Below are 18,517 nucleotides of genomic sequence, written 5' to 3' on the forward strand. Positions count from 1 at the left end.
CAAAATGTTTATAAAAAGTGTTTCTGCTTTGTCATTATGGGGTATTGTGTGAGGATTGCTGGCAAAAATAAATAAACGTAATCAATTTTATCTACCAGGTTATTTTATTTATTTACACATGATTCTATCTTTTCACATGGTAATTTCAGTCCATTATGGTATATTGTGTATTATTTCTGGTGTACATGCAAACAAGACATGCCTCTCTGACATGTGGAGAGTCAACATGAGGACACACGGCTCTTTGTTTCACAAACACTTTGTTTATATGGACATCATCATCATCATCATCATCATCTTCATCATCATCATTGTAGTAAATGAAGGACCTTGACTCCAAGGTTAGTTCAGGCTAGTAGACTAGTGCTGCCTTCATCAGAATGAGAAGGAGGAGGCAGAAGGTGAGTTACTGTCATTACTACCAAAACACAGAGGCACTTGGGGGGAAATGAGGTTTGTGAGTTGTGGTTGGTCCATGGGAGAATAGAAGAGGGAAATAAACTATACATGTTAACATAAAGCATGATGGCCGACAGTACCAACTAGAAGAAGACTGAACTGTAAAGGAATGTAACAATCAATATAAAACAACAGAGGCTTGAATGTTACAAGTACAGGAAATGATCAATACAATTACACAGTTAAATGTGTCTCCCCTCATCCTCTCTGACCACACACACACACACACACACACACACACACACACACACACACACACACAAACACACACACAGGAGAAGGAACAACATGTACGTTGGATAGATAGACAGGTGAAGGAATCTATGGAAAGTGAATTACAGAACATGTCCATGTGGTAATCCAGCATCACAACTCAAAAACCCAATCTAACCAACTCTTATATACATACAGACACTCTCTCATGTGTTATTCTCAGAGTTCATCATCAGTCTGATTTGATCATCTAATCATTCATCTGGATTGTCAGATGCATTTCCATCAAAAAAACTATATATATAGATATATATATATATAGTAAAACATAATATGAGCCTTTGGTGTTCAGTGTGATCTCCCTGAGACTAGTTTACACAGGGTCACTGAACAGCCCAATCTCCAAAGATAAAACCCTGGGTAGAGGGGCTCAGTGAATGTGGAGTGGAATGTGTGCAGGAGGGTCCGTGTGTCAGAGGAGACCCTGTAGAAGGACAGAGTGCCGGCCGGCCAGTCCAGATACACTCCTACTCTGTGGGAGCCAGAGGATGGGACAGGTATGTCAGTCTTCTTATTATTGTGCCAGGCGGAGTAACTGTCATCAGAGCAGATCAGACTCCAGGACTTGTCATTGTATCCCAACCAACAGTCAACATCCCTTCCTCTCCTGCTGATTCCTTTATATGTCACTCCTATATCAGCCACTCTCCCACTCCACTCTACCTCCCAGTAACGGCGCCCAGTCAGACCCTCTCTACACAGCACCTGGTCCCAGTAGTCAAATCTCTCTGGGTGATCAGGATACGGCTGCTTCTCCCTCCCCCGTGTCACCTTTCTGTTCTCCTCAGACAGAGAGAGGCGTCTGTGTGCTGTGTTTGGGTCCAGTGTGAGCTCACAGGCATCTGATTGAGAGGGCAAAAATAATCATCAAATCAATACAATTGAATAAATTACAATATTCACAATGTCATCTTGTTATGGAAACATTCTTTTTTTCACAAAATATTACTTATTAATTTAAAATGTTTTACAAGGGGATACAACTAATTCACATTTACTAATATTTTAGATTTACATATGAATACAATACTGGTGCTCTGTTTGAACGCTGCTGTACCCTGGTTCTTGAGTAATATCACAGTCCTATTCTCTACAGCGTTGGTGACTTACATTTGATCAGCCCAGGTTTGAACCTGCACTCTCCACCATGGTCCACACTATATCAACCACAGAATGAATGACACACTCACAATCATGTGGAAAATAGATACTGTACATTAATCTCATTGATACGTCCAGCCACATATTCAGCCTTTACCTGAGTGTCTGTAGTTTACAGAGTGGATCTTTCTGTACAGCAGAGAGCAGCGCCAGTCCTGAGTCTCCTGGGTGATTGTAGCTGTGGTCCAGCTCTCTCAGATGGGAGGGGTTAGACCTCAGAGCTGAAGCCAGAGAAACACAGCCTTCCTCTGGGACTCCACAGCCTGACAACCTGGGGAAATAATGTCACTCCATCTGAAATCAAGAATCTGATTATTCCTCTCTAATGTACATGTGCAGCTTTAAATCCTCTTCATTTAGCAGTTGAAAGGCTAGAAACATTGTATTCAAGTGAAGAACATTCAAACGAGTGTGTTATAATGGCCCGAGATACTCATGCTTCTGCACCCCAAAAGACACCTCACCTCAGTGTCTGTAGTTGACAGTGTGGACTCCCCAGTCCAGCAGAGAGCAGCTTCACCCCCCCGTCACCTAGATCATTATTGCTGAGGTCCAGCTCTCTCAGGTGGCAGGAGTCTGAGCTGAGAGCTGAGGCCAACGCTTCACAGCATCTCTCTGTGAGGTCACATCCATTTAGCCTGAATGAGTAATACAAATAAATACATGCAGCCAAACGATCACTGTGGTGCATTATGATAAGAATTCATGAGTGAGAGCTATACTTGCTCTCAACAGCGGAGCAAGCAACCATGGATACATTTGTAGTCACTGGATTTCTACGTCTGGTATCATGTATTTTCTAGCTATTCGGTTAGTACAGTATCGTGTTGTCCCATGAGCTGATCTAAGGGCAGGTGGATCAGGATTTGAGGAGGGCAACATATTCAGAGAGTGAAGACAGGGCAGCCCCTCTCCCACCACACACACACACACACACACACACACATTACATAGGAATTGATTGGAAGATAATGTACATTGTCTGTCTCAATTATTGAGCATTTCTGTGCAAGTATCATTGATTCCATAGAATGATAATGCAGACAGAGCGGCCCCCCCTGCCACCACACACACACACACACACACACACACACACACACACACATTATATAGTAATTGATTGGAAGATAATGTGCATTGTCTGTCTCAATTATTGAGCCTTTCTGTGCAAGTATCATTGACTCCATAGAATGATAATGTAGCACACTTAGGAATGATGTGTCTGACAAAAAGAATAGTTTCAGACCTCACCTCAGTGTCTGTAGTTGACAATGTGGACTCCCCAGTCCAGCAGAGAGCAGCTTCACCCCCCCGTCACCAAGATCATTATAACTGAGGTCCAGCTCTCTCAGGTGGCAGGAGTCTGAGCTGAGAGCTGAGGCCAACGCTTCACAGCATCTCTCTGTGAGGTGACATCCATGCAGCCTGAATGAGGAATACAAATAAATACATGAAGTCAAACGATCACTGTGGTGCAAGAATTCACAGGTGAGAGTTATAGTTGCTCTGAACAGGTGAGCAATTATCTATGGATACATTTGTAGTCACTGGATTTCTACGTCTGGTATAATATATTTGCTAGCTATTGGGTTAGTGCAGTATTGTGTAGTCCCATGAGCTGATCTAAGGCCAGGTGGGCCAGGATTTGAGGAGGGCAAACATATTCAGAGAGTGAAGACAAAGCAGCCCCCCTCCCACCACACACACACACACACACCCACACACACACACACACACACACACATTATATAGTAATTGATTGGAAGATAATGTCCATTGTGTGTCTCAATTATTGAGCCTTTCTTGAAAGTATCATTGATTCCATAGAATGATAATGTAACAGACACAAAGGAATGATGTGTCTGGCAACAAGAATAGTCTGAGACCTCACCTTAGTGTCTGTAGTTGACAGTGTGGACTCCCCAGTCCAGCAGAGAGCAGCTTCACCCTCCCGTCACGTAGATCATTATTACTGAGGTCCAGCTCTCTCAGGTGGCAGGAGTCTGAGCTGAGAGCTGAGGCCAACGCTTCACAGCATCTCTCTGTGAGGTCACATCCATTCAGCCTGAATGAGGAATAAATACAAGCATTAAGTCATTTTAACTCAGAGAAAAATGTACATATGTGACGTGTTCTATCATTTCCAGTTGCATGTCGACGCACCTAATTACAATATAATCACATTTTCGGGATGTTAACATAGAACAACATGTTTTCTAATCATTTCACTTCATTTTAAAGGTGAAATCTTCATGTATCCATACTTTTCATGCCTTAAATAATGGATAGAGCTTTCAGTTGGAGATGAGTGGCGAGCTCCTTCCAATTGCACCAACTGTAAACTCACTGGCTAGAGAACTGACTCATTCCACATCCACTAAAATAAAGCTGACAAACTCATTAGCTGAACTGTCAACACAGCCAGCCATGTTATTGTATATGCTACCTATGTTATTTGCCTAATGTAAGACCATTTGAGCCGGGGTGTGAGTATCCGTGGTACCGCGAGTGGAATGCGATAGTCGTTAGGTTAAAAACAGAGTCAATGTCAGGAGTGGATTTCTCCAAACCAGTGTTCAGTCCTCCGACTGCAGCTGGCTCTTTCTACCTCATTATTGGGAGTTGAGACACAAAGCGACTGAACATGATGGAGCAAGTCACATATTTGTGTGTCAATAAAACATGAAAGATAAGTGTGCAATCCATTAATGAATGACTTTTGACCATGTGATCAATAACTCAGTCTCTTCCATTTAATCCGTAAATCATAATAAGTGATCACATACTCCATTCATAACCCAAGTTTCAATACAGTGTTTTGTCTATCTACTTACAGTGCTGTCTTAGAGGCTGTGACCACTGGCAGAAGCCTCAGAAGACCCTCTTCTGATCTGGAGTACTTCTTCAGGTCAAACACATCCAGCTCTTCTTCTGAAGTCAGCAACACAAAGACCAGAGCTGACCACTGTGCAGGTGAGAGTTGGGTTTCTGAGAGACGTCCTGAGCTCAGGTAGCTTTGGATCTCCTCCACTAGAGAATGGTCATTCAGCTCATTCAGACAGTGGAACAGATTGATGCACCTTTCTGGAGAGGGATTCTTTCTGATCTTCTTCTTGATATACTTGACTGTTTCCTCATTGGTCTGTGAGCTGCTTCCTGTCTGTGTCAGAAGGCCTCGTTGGAGATTGGACTGATTGGACTCCAGTGAGAGGCCCAGGAGGAAGCGCAGGAAGAGGTCAAGGTGACCATTCTCACTCTGTAAGGCCTTGTCCACTGCACACTTGTGCAAGTCAACCAGAGGTTTGCGTCTGAGTGATGACCAAAACTTCCTGTGTGAGGATTTCTGTTTGTCCAGTGGATTCTCATTGCTGTTGTTGAATGTGAGGAACACATATAAAGCAGCAAGAAACTCCTGGATGCTCAGATGCACAAAGGTGAACACCGGCCTCCGACTGTTCTTCCCCTCCATCTTAAAGATCTGAGTGCATAAACCTGAGTACACTGACGCCTCTCTGACATCAATGCCACTCTCTCTCAAGTCGTCCTCATAGAAGATCAGATGTCCCTTCTGCAGCTGACGGAATGCCAACTGTCCAAGCTGAAGAATAATTGTTCCTGTGGGAATCTTCTCTTCATTCATTTTGTCAATCTGAGATTCCAGGAAGTCTATGTAGATCTCAGTCAGAGTCTTGGGCATCTCTCCTCTCTCTGCTCCACCCAATAGTCTCTCTAGAACACTGGCTATGAGCCAACAGAACATTGGTATGTGGCACATGATGTGGAGGCTCCTTGATGACTTCACATGGATGATGATTCTTTTGGCCAGGTTCTCATCACTGATTCTTTTCCTGAAGTAGTCCTCCTTCTGTTTTTCATCAAACCCCCGTATCTCTGTCCATTGGTCAATGTACTTTCGGGGAATCTGATTGGCTGCAGCAGGTCGGGAGGTTATCCAGATGAGGGCAGAGGGGAGGAGCTCTCCTGCGATGAGGTTTGTGATCAGGACGTCAATGGAGGCCCGCTCTGTCTCGTCTCTCAGAACTGTTTTGAAGTTCAGAGGCAGTCGACTCTCGTCCAGGCCATCAAAGATGAACAGAATATTAGATTCCTTTCCCAGAGTCTTGATTGGTTTCATTTCAGGGAAAGATCCATGAAGCATTTCAATCAGACTGCGGTCTTCTTCTTCTTTGTCAGGATTCATTTGGCGAAAAGGAAGCAGAAACAAGAAATCAATGTGCTTGTTCTCATTTCCTTCTGCCCAGTCCAGAACAGTCTTCTGCACACAGAACGTCTTTCCCACTCCAGCGATGCCAAGCGTCAGCACTTTTTTTTTTTGGTCAGGCCGGGGTTTGAAAATGTTGCTGGTCTTGATGGTCTTTCCTGTGGCTGGGGTTATGGATTGAATATGTGTGACTTCATGCTCAGTACTGACCCCTCCCCAGGCCCCCTCGATCATGTGCAGCTCGGTGTAGGTGTTGTTTAGATCGATGCGATTACCTTCCGTTGACGTCCCCTCATGTATCTTATTAACCCTCTTCTTGTAAGAGGATTTCAGTTCGTCTTGAACTGCAACACAGAGTTCATTCTTCAATATTGTCAATATTGTGATTTTTATCAATATTATTGTGATTACTATCATTGAAATCCAATTCATTATTACCACTTTTACTAGACGTCAGATGCAGGTTACAATGTGAATGTGTGTGTGTGTGTGTGTGTGTGTGTGTTGGTATTGTTATTAATCAGAGTGAGTTGCTTTTGCATTCATTCATACAAATTCAGTCTTTTAACTCTGACAACACAAAGGTGGAACTGACCTTTATTCCATTTCAGTTTGTCTCGACCTGACAGTTGCTCTGTATCTGGAAAAAACAACAATTCAGTTATTCTTCTATGATATTGTCATCATATCTCATTCTTGTTATACTGATCACTTTTATTATCACTAGTAATCAACCCAATCAACACTATATGATGAGAAGCCAGCTAGAACATGAAAACAGGCACAGCTCCAATGTGTTTGTGTGTGTGCAACCGACACAGATGACAACTTTTTGGGCTTTGAGAAGACATCCCAGGATACATCATCGAGGACTAAAGCATGAGACACAGAAGCAGCTACGACAACACTGGCCTGATGCATGTGGGATTATTTAAACTTTGGGAGTGAGTTTATCACTTTTTCAATTCAGTAACACTCACCCTATGAACTCACTCCACAGCGACCCCAGCCGTTGACATAAGCACAACTGCAGATCCGAGTCACGGCACCAATACAACAGGCGTCACGCTGCCACACACAGTATGGCTTCCTCGTACACAAGCTAACACCAGTCTCAAATCTGTGTCCTCTGTATTGCCAACACACTTTCCTGCCCACCGAAGCACCCAATGTTAACCAGCTACGCCACAGATAAGCTGAATGGCACAGATGGGTGTATTTCAACTTGAGGAGTGACTTTATCATCTCAACTCAGTTACATAGAAAGGCTTTTACACTGCTAGGCTTGAACACACTGTGGACCTGATTGCTAGTGCAGTTAGACAGGTGTTGCTATCAATAGTCACAATTCACAAGCATTCCCAAGTGATGGCAAGTTGGTTTAGTGACAATGGTGACAAGATTTTTACTAATGTGGTGAATACATGAAATATTGTTTTTGTGCAGAAGATGGTTTGTTTTCCATGATACATTTGATGTATTTTGCGTTCTTTGATGTGATGTTTTAACTTTACCCAAATAAAGTATTCAAATATGTGCATACGTTTGTGCGTGCGTGCATGTGTGGCTGTGGCTGTCAGTCTTTAACATGAATGGAACTCACCTGTGATATGTTCTCTCTTATTCTTATCATATTCTCTCTTTAACGTTTCAGCGAGCTGGTTCTGCTTCATCTTCCTCAGGATCTCCAGTGTGATATTCACAGCATCGTCATCACCGTAGGTGTCCACCAGCGTATCCACAGTGTCCAGCTTGTCAGCTCCATCCAGTTGGCTTGTTGGGATGTGAGGGAAGCCTTCTGGTATGTTCTTAGTCAGGTACCATATAAACTCCTTCAGGTCTGTCTTGACCAGCTCCTTCAAAGTATTCAGCAGCAGCTCAGAGACAGGAGCCATTGTGGATCACTGAGGATACATGAACAAATGAGCTGTAGGTGTGGAGATGGTTTGGTTTGACCACCACTGGCCAAGTGCTCCATGGCTGAATGTGTGGTTGCTCTAAGCTGTGTACAATGTTTACAGTCTTGGTTTATCACCTCTGTGCTGTCATCAACTGATTTTGGATCACGAGAATAACACATGAGAGCAGGTGGGCTGTCATGCTGACTACTTACCAGCAGGTGAGCTGTCATGCTGACTACCTACCAGCAGGTGAGCTGTCATGCTGACTACCTACCAGCAGGTGAGCTGTCCTGCTGACTACCAGGTGAGACGAACAGAGAAAACCAGGAACATGTTGAGCTACCTTCCATAATTTTTTATCTTTCTTTTGATTCATGACATTCTGAAGAACCAATGAATACCCTGATATCCAGTGTTACCCTGTTGAATGTTCTTATTCTGAACTATGCTTTTTATCCAATTAAAAATATTTAAAAAAACAACAGAACCTCATCACAAGTGTGATTCTAAATCACCTCCACTACATTCACCCCACTTTGAACTCCCACATGAAGGAGAGGTAAGGAGTGCACATTTCAGGATGAAGGGTAGAGAATCCGAAGCACACAGAGTATCTCTGACCCTGACCCAGAAGACTCCATCAGCCTCAACTATGAAGTTTCTCTGAATGTACAAAAGGAAATGGTGAGGGGGTGGGGGGTTTCCTGTTAACACAGAGCTGATGTCAGAGAATTGCAGGGCTGACTGTGTGGTATTCTCCTCATGTACACGACAACATTTACAATAAAGTATCAATCAATCAGACTTTACTTGTACAGCACACTTCATAAACACTTTAACACAATGTCCTTCACAGAGAGAATAAATAATTAAAAGGGAAAGGTGCTATAGAAACACAGGTGGATAAAAACAAATTAGATAAAGTATTTTAGTCATTAAAAGAGGGGCTGCAGGGATGTCATTGATTTTCCTCCTCCTCATTTTCAATACAGCTGAGAAGAAGACTTGAGTTTGGAAGTGTGGTTTGATGCCACAGCCAACGCCCAAAATGGGTGAATTAGGACGTAATAATTCACTGATTCACAATTCACCAACCATGCTCTGTTCTCAAGAAGTGCTCTGTTCTCTTTGTTTTGAACATGTTGGTGCTAGGATGTATGTATATGACTACTACTAAGACACATAGACCACTTTAAACAGAAAAAGTAGGTTTTCTGTTCAGTTCCTCTTTCTAACCAGCAATGAACGGCACAGTTTGAGTTGACTGTAGAGACTAATGCAATGCAGTAAAATTAATAATTTAGGTCAAATGAATTAATTAATGTTAAGACAAAACATACCCAAAAACTAAATCCAACAAATGAAAAAATCAAGGCTTGAAAGGTATGTATCAAATCAGCAAAACAATCACAAAAGGTCCAAATAAAATTAGAAATGTACCAGTTTTTTGACATCCCGACATAAACAATAGGTACTAGTGCACACTTCAGGATGAAGGTAAAGAATCTGAATCCATCACACAGTATTGAGTATCTCTGCTCTGACCCTGACCCAGGAAACTCAACTATGATCAAACACAATCAGCTTAAATATCACAAAAAGTCCACCTAAAATTAGAACCGTACCTGTTTGATCTGCCTATCACTTCTCTCTGCAGCCCCCCATCGCTGTGAACACAATAAACCGGTCCTTATTGGTCACTTCCAGCACACTGGCTGACAGAGGCTCAGGTCTCACTCTTCACAAGGTGCTTTAATGAACTGGTGTTCAACAAGTCTGGTCCTCTGATAACAGTCCTATGTCGCAACATTGTTCCTGTAACTCTCTTGCCTCACAGGGGAACTGAAACCTTCAGTTGAACAACAGGGGAACTGAACTCTGTGGTCAGAGTCGTGTCACGTACACAGAGTGATGGAAAAACCCTGCTTCAATAGTAGTTCAGTTGATATCAAACATTCAAACAGGACCCAGGTATTTAAAGGATGAAACAGGACCCAGGTATTTAAAGGATGAAACTGGGTATTTAAAGACTTTATTTGATAAAGGATGAAACTTCAACCAAACTACAGTAGAAACATTTATTTTTTGGAGAGCAAGGAGGAGGACACACACACACACACACAGATATACACACACACAGAGATATACACACACACACACACACACACACAGATACACACACACACAGATACACGCACACACACAAACACACACACACACACACACACACACACACACACACACACACACACACACACACACACACACACACACACACACACACCTCCCTCACTAGAATAGAACTAATTTGCCTCAAATTTGAAGCTGAATGATAATTTCATTGGTTGGACTCAGATCTAGTTATCAGACATTGAGTCTATGAGGAACCAAACTCTCCAAACTGACCACTTGTTTTACATTTGTAACCACCTCCATCCAATGGATGGGTTCATCATTAAACCTGATTCCACCAGATACAACATATGTCATTTGCAGCTACGACAGGCCTTATGGGTAGTGAAGTCTAAACTACGACAGGCCTTATGGGTAGTGAAGTCTAAACTACAACAGGCCTTATGGGTAGTAAAGTCTAAACTACAACAGCCCTTATGGGTAGTGAAGTCTAAACTACAGCAGCCCTTATGGGTAGTGAAGTCTAAACTATGACAGGCCTTATGGGTAGTGAAGTCTAAACTACAGCAGGCCTTATGGGTAGTGAAGTCTAAACTACAACAGGCCTTATGGGTAGTGAAGTCTAAACTGTGACAGGCCTTATGGGTAGTGAAGTCTAAACTACAGCAGGCCTTATGGGTAGTGAAGTCTAAACTACAGCAGGCCTTATGGGTAGTGAAGTCTAAACTACAACAGGCCATATGGGTAGTGAAGTGTAAACTACAACAGGCCTTATGGGTAGTGAAGTGTAAACTACAGCAGGCCTTATGGGTAGTGAAGTGTAAACTAAGCATTTCAATCAGGCTTTAGACCAGGAAACAGGACTATTTCAGCAACATTCTTTGTAATCAATGATATTGTCTGTGCTCTTGATAAAAAGCAGCATTGTGCTGCCTTGTTTAATGATCTATCAAGAGCTTTTGATCCAGTGGATCATTCACTGTTAGTGAGTCGACTGTCTTAAATAGATTTGGATCAGAATGCTTGTCAGTGGTTCCTGAACTACCTCACAAATATAAGTCAGTGTGTCGTTGCTGACAATGTTCATTCACAACCGCTAGAGACCGTAATCTACAATATTCACTATCAAGCAGGTAGTTACAACAAAAATGGCATTACTGTTGTTTATTATAAGTTTATTGCGTCCCATACACAAGTGCAGGGAGTACAATTATTAGGCTTGATTCCATGACAATGCAGCATTCAAAATACACATAATACAAATAAGCAGTAGTGCAATGACAAGACAATAAGTGACACAAGTACGAAACAAGTGAGACATGTTGGAGACACGTAAGACAATAGCAGTGTGATTGACTGTAGTTAGTTCATGCAGTAGCACTGTGATTGACTGTAGCTAGTTCATACAGTAGCAGTGTGATTGACTGTAGCTAGTTTATACGGTAGCAGTGTGATTGACTGTAGCTAGTTAATATAGTAGCAGTGTGATTGACTGTAGCTAGTTCATACGGTAGCAGTGTGATTGACTGTAGCTAGTTCATACAGTAGCAATGTGATTGACTGTAGCTAGCTCATACAGTAGCAGTGTGATTGACTGTAGCTAGATCATACAGTAGCAGTGTGATTGACTGTAGCTAGTTCATACAGTAGCAGTGTGATTGACTGTAGCTAGTTCATATAGTGTAGCATTGGGACTGTAGCTATTTCATACAGTAGCAGTGTGATTGATTGTAGCTAGTTCATACAGTAGCAGTGTGATTGACTGTAGCTAGTTTATACAGTAGCAGTGTGATTGACTGTAGCTAGTTCATACAGTAGCAGCGTGATTGACTGTAGCTAGTTCATACAGAAGCAGTGTGATTGACTGTAGCTAGTTCATACAGTAGCAGTGTGATTGACTGTAGCTAGTTCATACAGTAGCAGTATGATTGACTGTAGCTAGTTCATACATTAGCAGTGTGATTGACTGTAGCTAGTTCGTACAGTTGCAGTGTGATTGACTGTAGCTAGTTCATACAGTAGCATTGTGATTGACTGAAGCTAGTTTATACAGTAGCAGTGTGATTGACTGTAGCTAGTTCATACAGTAGCATTGTGAATGATTGTAGCTAGTTCATACAGTAGCAGTGTGATTGACTGTAGCTAGTTCATACAGTAGTCATGTAATTGTAGCTAGTTCTAGCGATAGTCAGTCACATTGCTACTGTATGAAATAGCTACAGTCGGTAGTTAATATAGTGTATCATTGGGACTGTAGCTAGTTGATACAGTAGCAGTGTGGTTGACTGTAGCTAGTTCATACAGTAGCAGTGTGATTGACTGTAGCTAGTTCATACAGTAGCAGTGTGATTGACTGTAGCTAGTTCATATAGTGTAGCATTGGGACTGTAGCTATTTCATACAGTATCAGTGTGATTGACTGTAGCTAGTTCATACAGTAGCAGTGTGATTGACTGTAGCTAGTTTATACAGTAGCAGTGTGATTGACTGTAGCTAGTTCCTACAGATGAAGTGTGATTGACTGTAGCTAGTTCATACAGATGAAGTGTGATTGATGTAGCTAGTTCATACAATAGCAATGTGGTTGACTGTAGCTAGTTTATACAGTAGCATTGTGATTGACTGTAGCTAGTTCATATAGTGTAGCATTGGGACTGTAGCTATTTCATACAGTAGCAGTGTGATTGATTGTAGCTAGTTCATACAGAAGCAGTGTGATTGACTGTAGCTAGTTCATACAGTAGCAGTGTGATTGACTGTAGCTAGTTCATACAGTAGTATTATGATTGACTGTAGCTAGTTCATACATTAGCAGTGTGATTGACTGTAGCTAGTTCGTACAGTTGCAGTGTGATTGACTGTAGCTAGTTCATACAGTAGCATTGTGATTGACTGAAGCTAGTTTATACAGTAGCAGTGTGATTGACTGTAGCTAGTTCATATAGTGCAGCATTGGGAATGTAGCTAGTTCATACAGTAGCAGTGTGATTGACTGTAGCTAGTTCCTACATATGAAGTGTGATTGATGTAGCTAGTTCATACAGTAGCAATGTGGTTGACTGTAGCTAGTTCATACAGTAGCAGTGTGATTGACTGTAGATAGTTCATACAGTAACAGTGTGATTGACTGTAGCTAGTTCATACAGTAGCAGTGTGATTGACTGTAGCTAGTTCATATAGTGTAGCATTGGGACTGTAGCTATTTCATACAGTAGCAGTGTGATTGATTGTAGCTAGTTCATACAGAAGCAGTGTGATTGACTGTAGCTAGTTCATACAGTAGCATTATGATTGACTGTAGCTAGTTCTTACATTAGCAGTGTGATTGACTATAGCTAGTTCGTACAGTTGCAGTGTGATTGACTGTAGCTAGTTCATACAGTAGCATTGTGAATGATTGTAGCTAGTTAATACAGTAGCAGTGTGATTGACTGTAGCTAGTGCATACAGTAGTCATGTAATTGTAGCTAGTTCTAGCGATAGTCAGTCACATTGCTACTGTATGAAATTGCTACAGTCGCTAGTTAATATAGTGTATCATTGGGACTGTAGCTAGTTGATACAGTAGCAGTGTGGTTGACTGTAGCTAGTTCATACAGTAGCAGTGTGATTGACTGTAGCTAGTTCATACAGTAGCAGTGTGATTGGCTGTAGCTAGTTCATATAGTGCAGCATTGGGAATGTAGCTAGTTCATACAGTAGCAGTGTGATTGACTGTAGCTAGTTCATATAGTGTAGCATTGGGACTGTAGCTATTTCATACAGTAGCAGTGTGATTGACTGTAGCTAGTTCATACAGTAGCAGTGTGATTGACTGTAGACAGTTCATACAGTAGCAGTGTGATTGACTGTAGATAGTTCATACAGTAGCATTGGGAATGTAGCTAGTTCATACAGTAGCAGTGTGATTGACTGTAGCTAGTACATACAGTAGCAGTGTGATTGACTGTAGCTAGTTCATACAGTAGCATTGGGACTGTAGCTAATTCATATAGTAGCAGTGTGATTGACTGTAGCTAGTTCATACAGTAGCAGTGTGACTGACTGTAGCTAGTTTATACAGTAGCAGTGTGATTGACTGTAGCTAGTTCATACAGTAGCAGTGTGATTGACTGTAGCTAGTTCATACAGTAGCAGTGTGATTGACTGTAGCTAGTTCATACAGTAGCATTGTGATTGACTGAAGCTAGTTTATACAGTAGCAGTGATTGACTGTAGCTATTTCATACAGTAGCAGTGTGATTGACTGTAGCTAGTTCATACAGTAGCAGTGTGATTGACTGTAGCTAGTTCATACAGTAGCAGTGTGATTGACTGTAGCTAGTTCATACAGTAGCATTGTGATTGACTGAAGCTAGTTTATACAGTAGCAGTGATTGACTGTAGCTATTTCATACAGTAGCAGTGTGATTGACTGTAGCTAGTTCATACAGTAGCAGTGTGATTGACTGTAGCTAGTTGATTTAGTAGCATTGGGACTGTAGCTAATTCATACAGTAGCAGTATGATTGACTGTAGCTAATTCATACAGTAGCAGCGTGATTGACTCTAGCTAGTTCACACAGTAGCAGGGTGATTGACTGTAGCTAGTTCATACAGTAGCAGTGTGATTGACTGTAGCTAGTTCATACAGTAGCAGTGTGATTGACTGAAGCTAGTTTATACAGTAGCAGTGTGATTGACTGTAGCTAGTTCATACAGTAGCATTGTGAATGACTGAAGCTAGTTTATACAGTAGCAGTGTGATTGACTGTAGCTATTTCATACAGTTGCAGTGTGATTGACTGTAACTAGTTCGTACAATAGCAATGTGATTGACTGAAGCTAATTTATACAGTAGCAGTGTGATTGACTGTAGCTAGTTCATACAGTAGTCATGTGATTGTAGATAGTTCTAGCAACTGTCAGTCACACTGCCACAGTATGAACTAGCTACAGTCGCTAGTTAATATATTGTATCATTGGGACTGTAGCTAGTTCATACAGTAGCAGTGTGGTTGACTGTAGCTAGTTCATACAGTAGCAGTGTGATTGACTGTGATTGCAACTTGAACATAAAAAATGCCAAAGACTAGAGCTGATGCTTTATTCAGACACTTTTATTCACAAGTTATAAAAGTAAACACGTTTGCAAAGGGGTTTTTCGTTGTCCTTTCAGACCACCATTTATACTTTCAAATCTAGGTTACCTCCCTCATATACAAATCACTTATACCACCAATATCATTCTTCTCCTACATCGCGTCACGGCCTGGTTTCCCCTCCTATTATAATTATAAACATCTCCACTACTCTCCCTTCACAAATCAATCACTGGCCATCCTGCTCTTAATTCTCTCTCTGCCTTTCCTTTGTGGAATTAGGAATCTTATTTATTTTCTATGGAAATTTACCATACTATCTTACACACAGCAACGCAATCCAGCATCACAACTCAAACACCCAATCTAGCCAACTCTTATATACATACAGACACTCTCTCCTGTGTTATTCTCAGAGTTCATCATCAGTCTGATTTGATCATCTAATCATTCATCTGGATTGTCAGAGGCTTTTCCATCAAAACAACTAAAAAACATGTAAGCTTCTATTTTTTGTCACTCTATTGCAGTCTATTTTACTATCAGATGCATTTTATTTAATATATATGTGACATGTGACATAATATATATGTGACATTTAATATATATGTGACATAATATATATAGTGTGTAGGATTGTTGTGTGTAGTTATATTATGTTTTACTATATATATATATAGTAAAACTATATATATTATGTCACATATATATTAACACTACACCCTACACCCTACACACTAGGAGAGGGAACATCTGTACATCCAACATCTCAGTGAAAACACACCACTATCCAACTGCATCATGTTCTGATCCGTCATCTTTGAGCCTTTGGTGTTCAGTGTGATCTCCCTGAGACTAGTTTACACAGGGTCACTGAAGAGCCCCACCCAAGCCCAAACCCTGGGTAGAGGGGCTCAGTGAATGTGGAGTGGAATGTGTGCAGGAGGGTCCGTGTGTCAGAGGAGACGCTGTAGAAGGACAGAGTGCCGGCCGGCCAATCCAGATACACTCCTACTCTGTGGGAGCCAGAGGAGGGGACAGGTATGTCAGTGTACTTCTTATTGTGACAGGCGAAGTAACTGTCATCAGAGCATAACAGACTCCAGGACTTGTCATTGTTTCCCAATCCACAGTCATGACCCTCTCCTCTCCTTCTGATTCCTTTATATGTCACTCCTATATGAGCCCATCCCCCACTCTTCTCTACCTCCCAGTAACGGCGCCCAGTCAGACCCTCTCTACACAGCACCTGGTACCAGCGCTCAAATCTCTCTGGGTGATCAGGATACGGCTGCTTCTCTCTCCCCAGTGTCACCTTTCTGTTCTCCTCAGACAGAGAGAGGATTCTGTGTGCTGTGTTTGGGTCCAGAGTGAGCTCACAGGCATCTGATTGAGAAGGCAAAAATAATCATCAAATCAATACAATTTAATAAATTACAATATTCACAATGTCATCTTGTTATGATAACATTTTTACTTCACAAAATATTACTTATTAATTGAAAATGTTTTACAAGGGATACAACTAATTCACATTTACTAATATTTTAGATTTACATATGAATACAATACTGGTGCTCTGTTTGAACTCTGCTGTACCCTGGTTCTTGAGTAATATCACAGTCCTGTTGTCTACAGCGTTGGTGACTTACATTTGATCAGCCCAGGTTTGAGCCTGCACTCTCCACCATGGTCCACACTATATCAACCACAGAAGAACCCACAGAGGTTGAATGACACACTCACAATCATGTGGAAAATAGATACAGTGCATTAATCTCATTGATACGTCCAGCCACATATTCAGCCTTTACCTGAGTGTCTGTAGGTTACAGAGTGGATCTTTCTGTACAGCAGAGAGCAGCTCCAGTCCTGAGTCTCCTGGGTGATTGTAGCTGAGGTCCAGCTCTCTCAGGTGGGAGGGCTTAGACCTCAGAGCTGAAGCCAGAGAAACACAGCCTTCCTCTGGGACTCCACAGAATGACAACCTGGGGAAATAGTGTCACTCCATCTGATCAAGAATCTAATTATTCCTCTCTAATGTACATGTGCAGCTTTAAATCCTCTTCATTTTGCAGTTGAAAGGCCACATGTGAATGAGGAATACAAATAAATACATGAAACCAAACGATTACTGTGGTGCAAGAATTCATGAGTGAGAGTTATAGTTGCTCTCAACAAGGGAGCAATTAACTATGGATACATTTGTAGTGACTGGATTTCTACATCTGGTATAATGCATTTGCTAGTTGTTGGGTTAGTGCAGTATTGTCCCATGAGCTGATCTAAGGCCAGGTGGGTCAGGATTTCAGGAGAGTAAAGTTATTCACACAGTGCAGACAGAGCAGCCCCCCTGCCACCACACACACACACACACACACACACACACACACACACACACACACACACACACACACACACACACACACACACACACACACACACACACAGTAATTGATTGGAAGATAATGTACATTGTCTGTCTCAATTATTGAGCCTTTCTATGCAAGTATCATTGATTCCATAGAATGATAATGTAACATACACTTAGGAATGATGCGTCTGGCAACAAGAATAGTCTCAGACCTCACCTCAGTGTCTGTAGTTGACAGTGTGGACTCCCCAGTCCAGCAGAGAGCAGCTTCTCCCCCCCGTCACCTAGATCATTACTACTGAGGTCCAGCTCTCTCAGGTGGCAGGAGTCTGAGCTGAGAGCTGAGGCCAACGCTTCACAGCATCTCTCTGTGAGGTGACATCCATTCAGCCTGAATGAGGAATACAAATAAATACATGAAGCCAAACGATCATTGTGCTGCATTATGATAAGAATTCATGATTCAAGCCAATCGCAGGCAGGTTTGTAGTCATTGTATTTCTAAGTGTGGTATATGTGCTAGCTATTGGGTTCGTGCTGTGTTCTGTAGCCCCATTAGCTGATGTAAGACCAGATTGTTCAGGAATTGAGGAGAGTAACGGTATTCAGAGAGTGCCCCCCCCCCTTCACACACACACACACTCTTTGAAATTCTGCCTTTAATGATAAATAGAGCTGAATATGATGTAATTATAAGCTGTACAATAAATGATTGTTGCATTGTGTGCCTTATTCCCATGATCCCTCCTTGATAGTGTGAGGGGAGACAGATTTCTCATCTGTCATTTATGATATTCTTATAATCAATATAGCAAAACAACAATCTATTTTAATCAGTATGACCATGTCATGATGATTATATTTTTTCAGTCATACACTGTTCATTGATTCCTTCATGATCAGTATTGGACTC

General features: G+C 41.7%; 2 protein-coding genes across 2 annotated transcripts in view; both read right to left on the minus strand.

The window, feature by feature from the left end:
• The window catches only part of LOC310823746 (neoverrucotoxin subunit alpha-like), a gene marked incomplete at its 5' end in the record, with an annotated part of 82,258 nt that extends 64,210 nt beyond the window's left edge, over positions 1–18,048 (minus strand). The window contains 3 exons of the mRNA XM_083696594.1: positions 16,883–16,929; positions 17,045–17,218; positions 17,822–18,048. Of these exons, the coding sequence (XP_083552720.1) occupies positions 16,883–16,929; positions 17,045–17,218; positions 17,822–18,048 (448 nt within the window). The remainder of the gene's footprint in view (positions 1–16,882; positions 16,930–17,044; positions 17,219–17,821) is intronic.
• LOC310823631 (NACHT, LRR and PYD domains-containing protein 3-like) lies at positions 347–8,010 on the minus strand (the record flags this gene model as incomplete). Its single annotated transcript, XM_083696514.1, has 5 exons — positions 347–1,590; positions 2,053–2,164; positions 2,358–2,531; positions 4,728–6,459; positions 7,719–8,010. The coding sequence occupies 5 exons, from the start codon at positions 8,008–8,010 to the stop codon at positions 1,021–1,023; spliced, it is 2,880 nt and encodes a 959-aa protein (XP_083552640.1). The 3' UTR covers positions 347–1,020.
• Positions 18,049–18,517: the final 469 nt, after the last annotated feature.

The sequence above is a fragment of the Argentina silus genome, assembly GCF_951799395.1.
Source record: "Argentina silus genome assembly, chromosome: Y".
Lineage (NCBI taxonomy): Eukaryota > Metazoa > Chordata > Actinopteri > Argentiniformes > Argentinidae > Argentina > Argentina silus.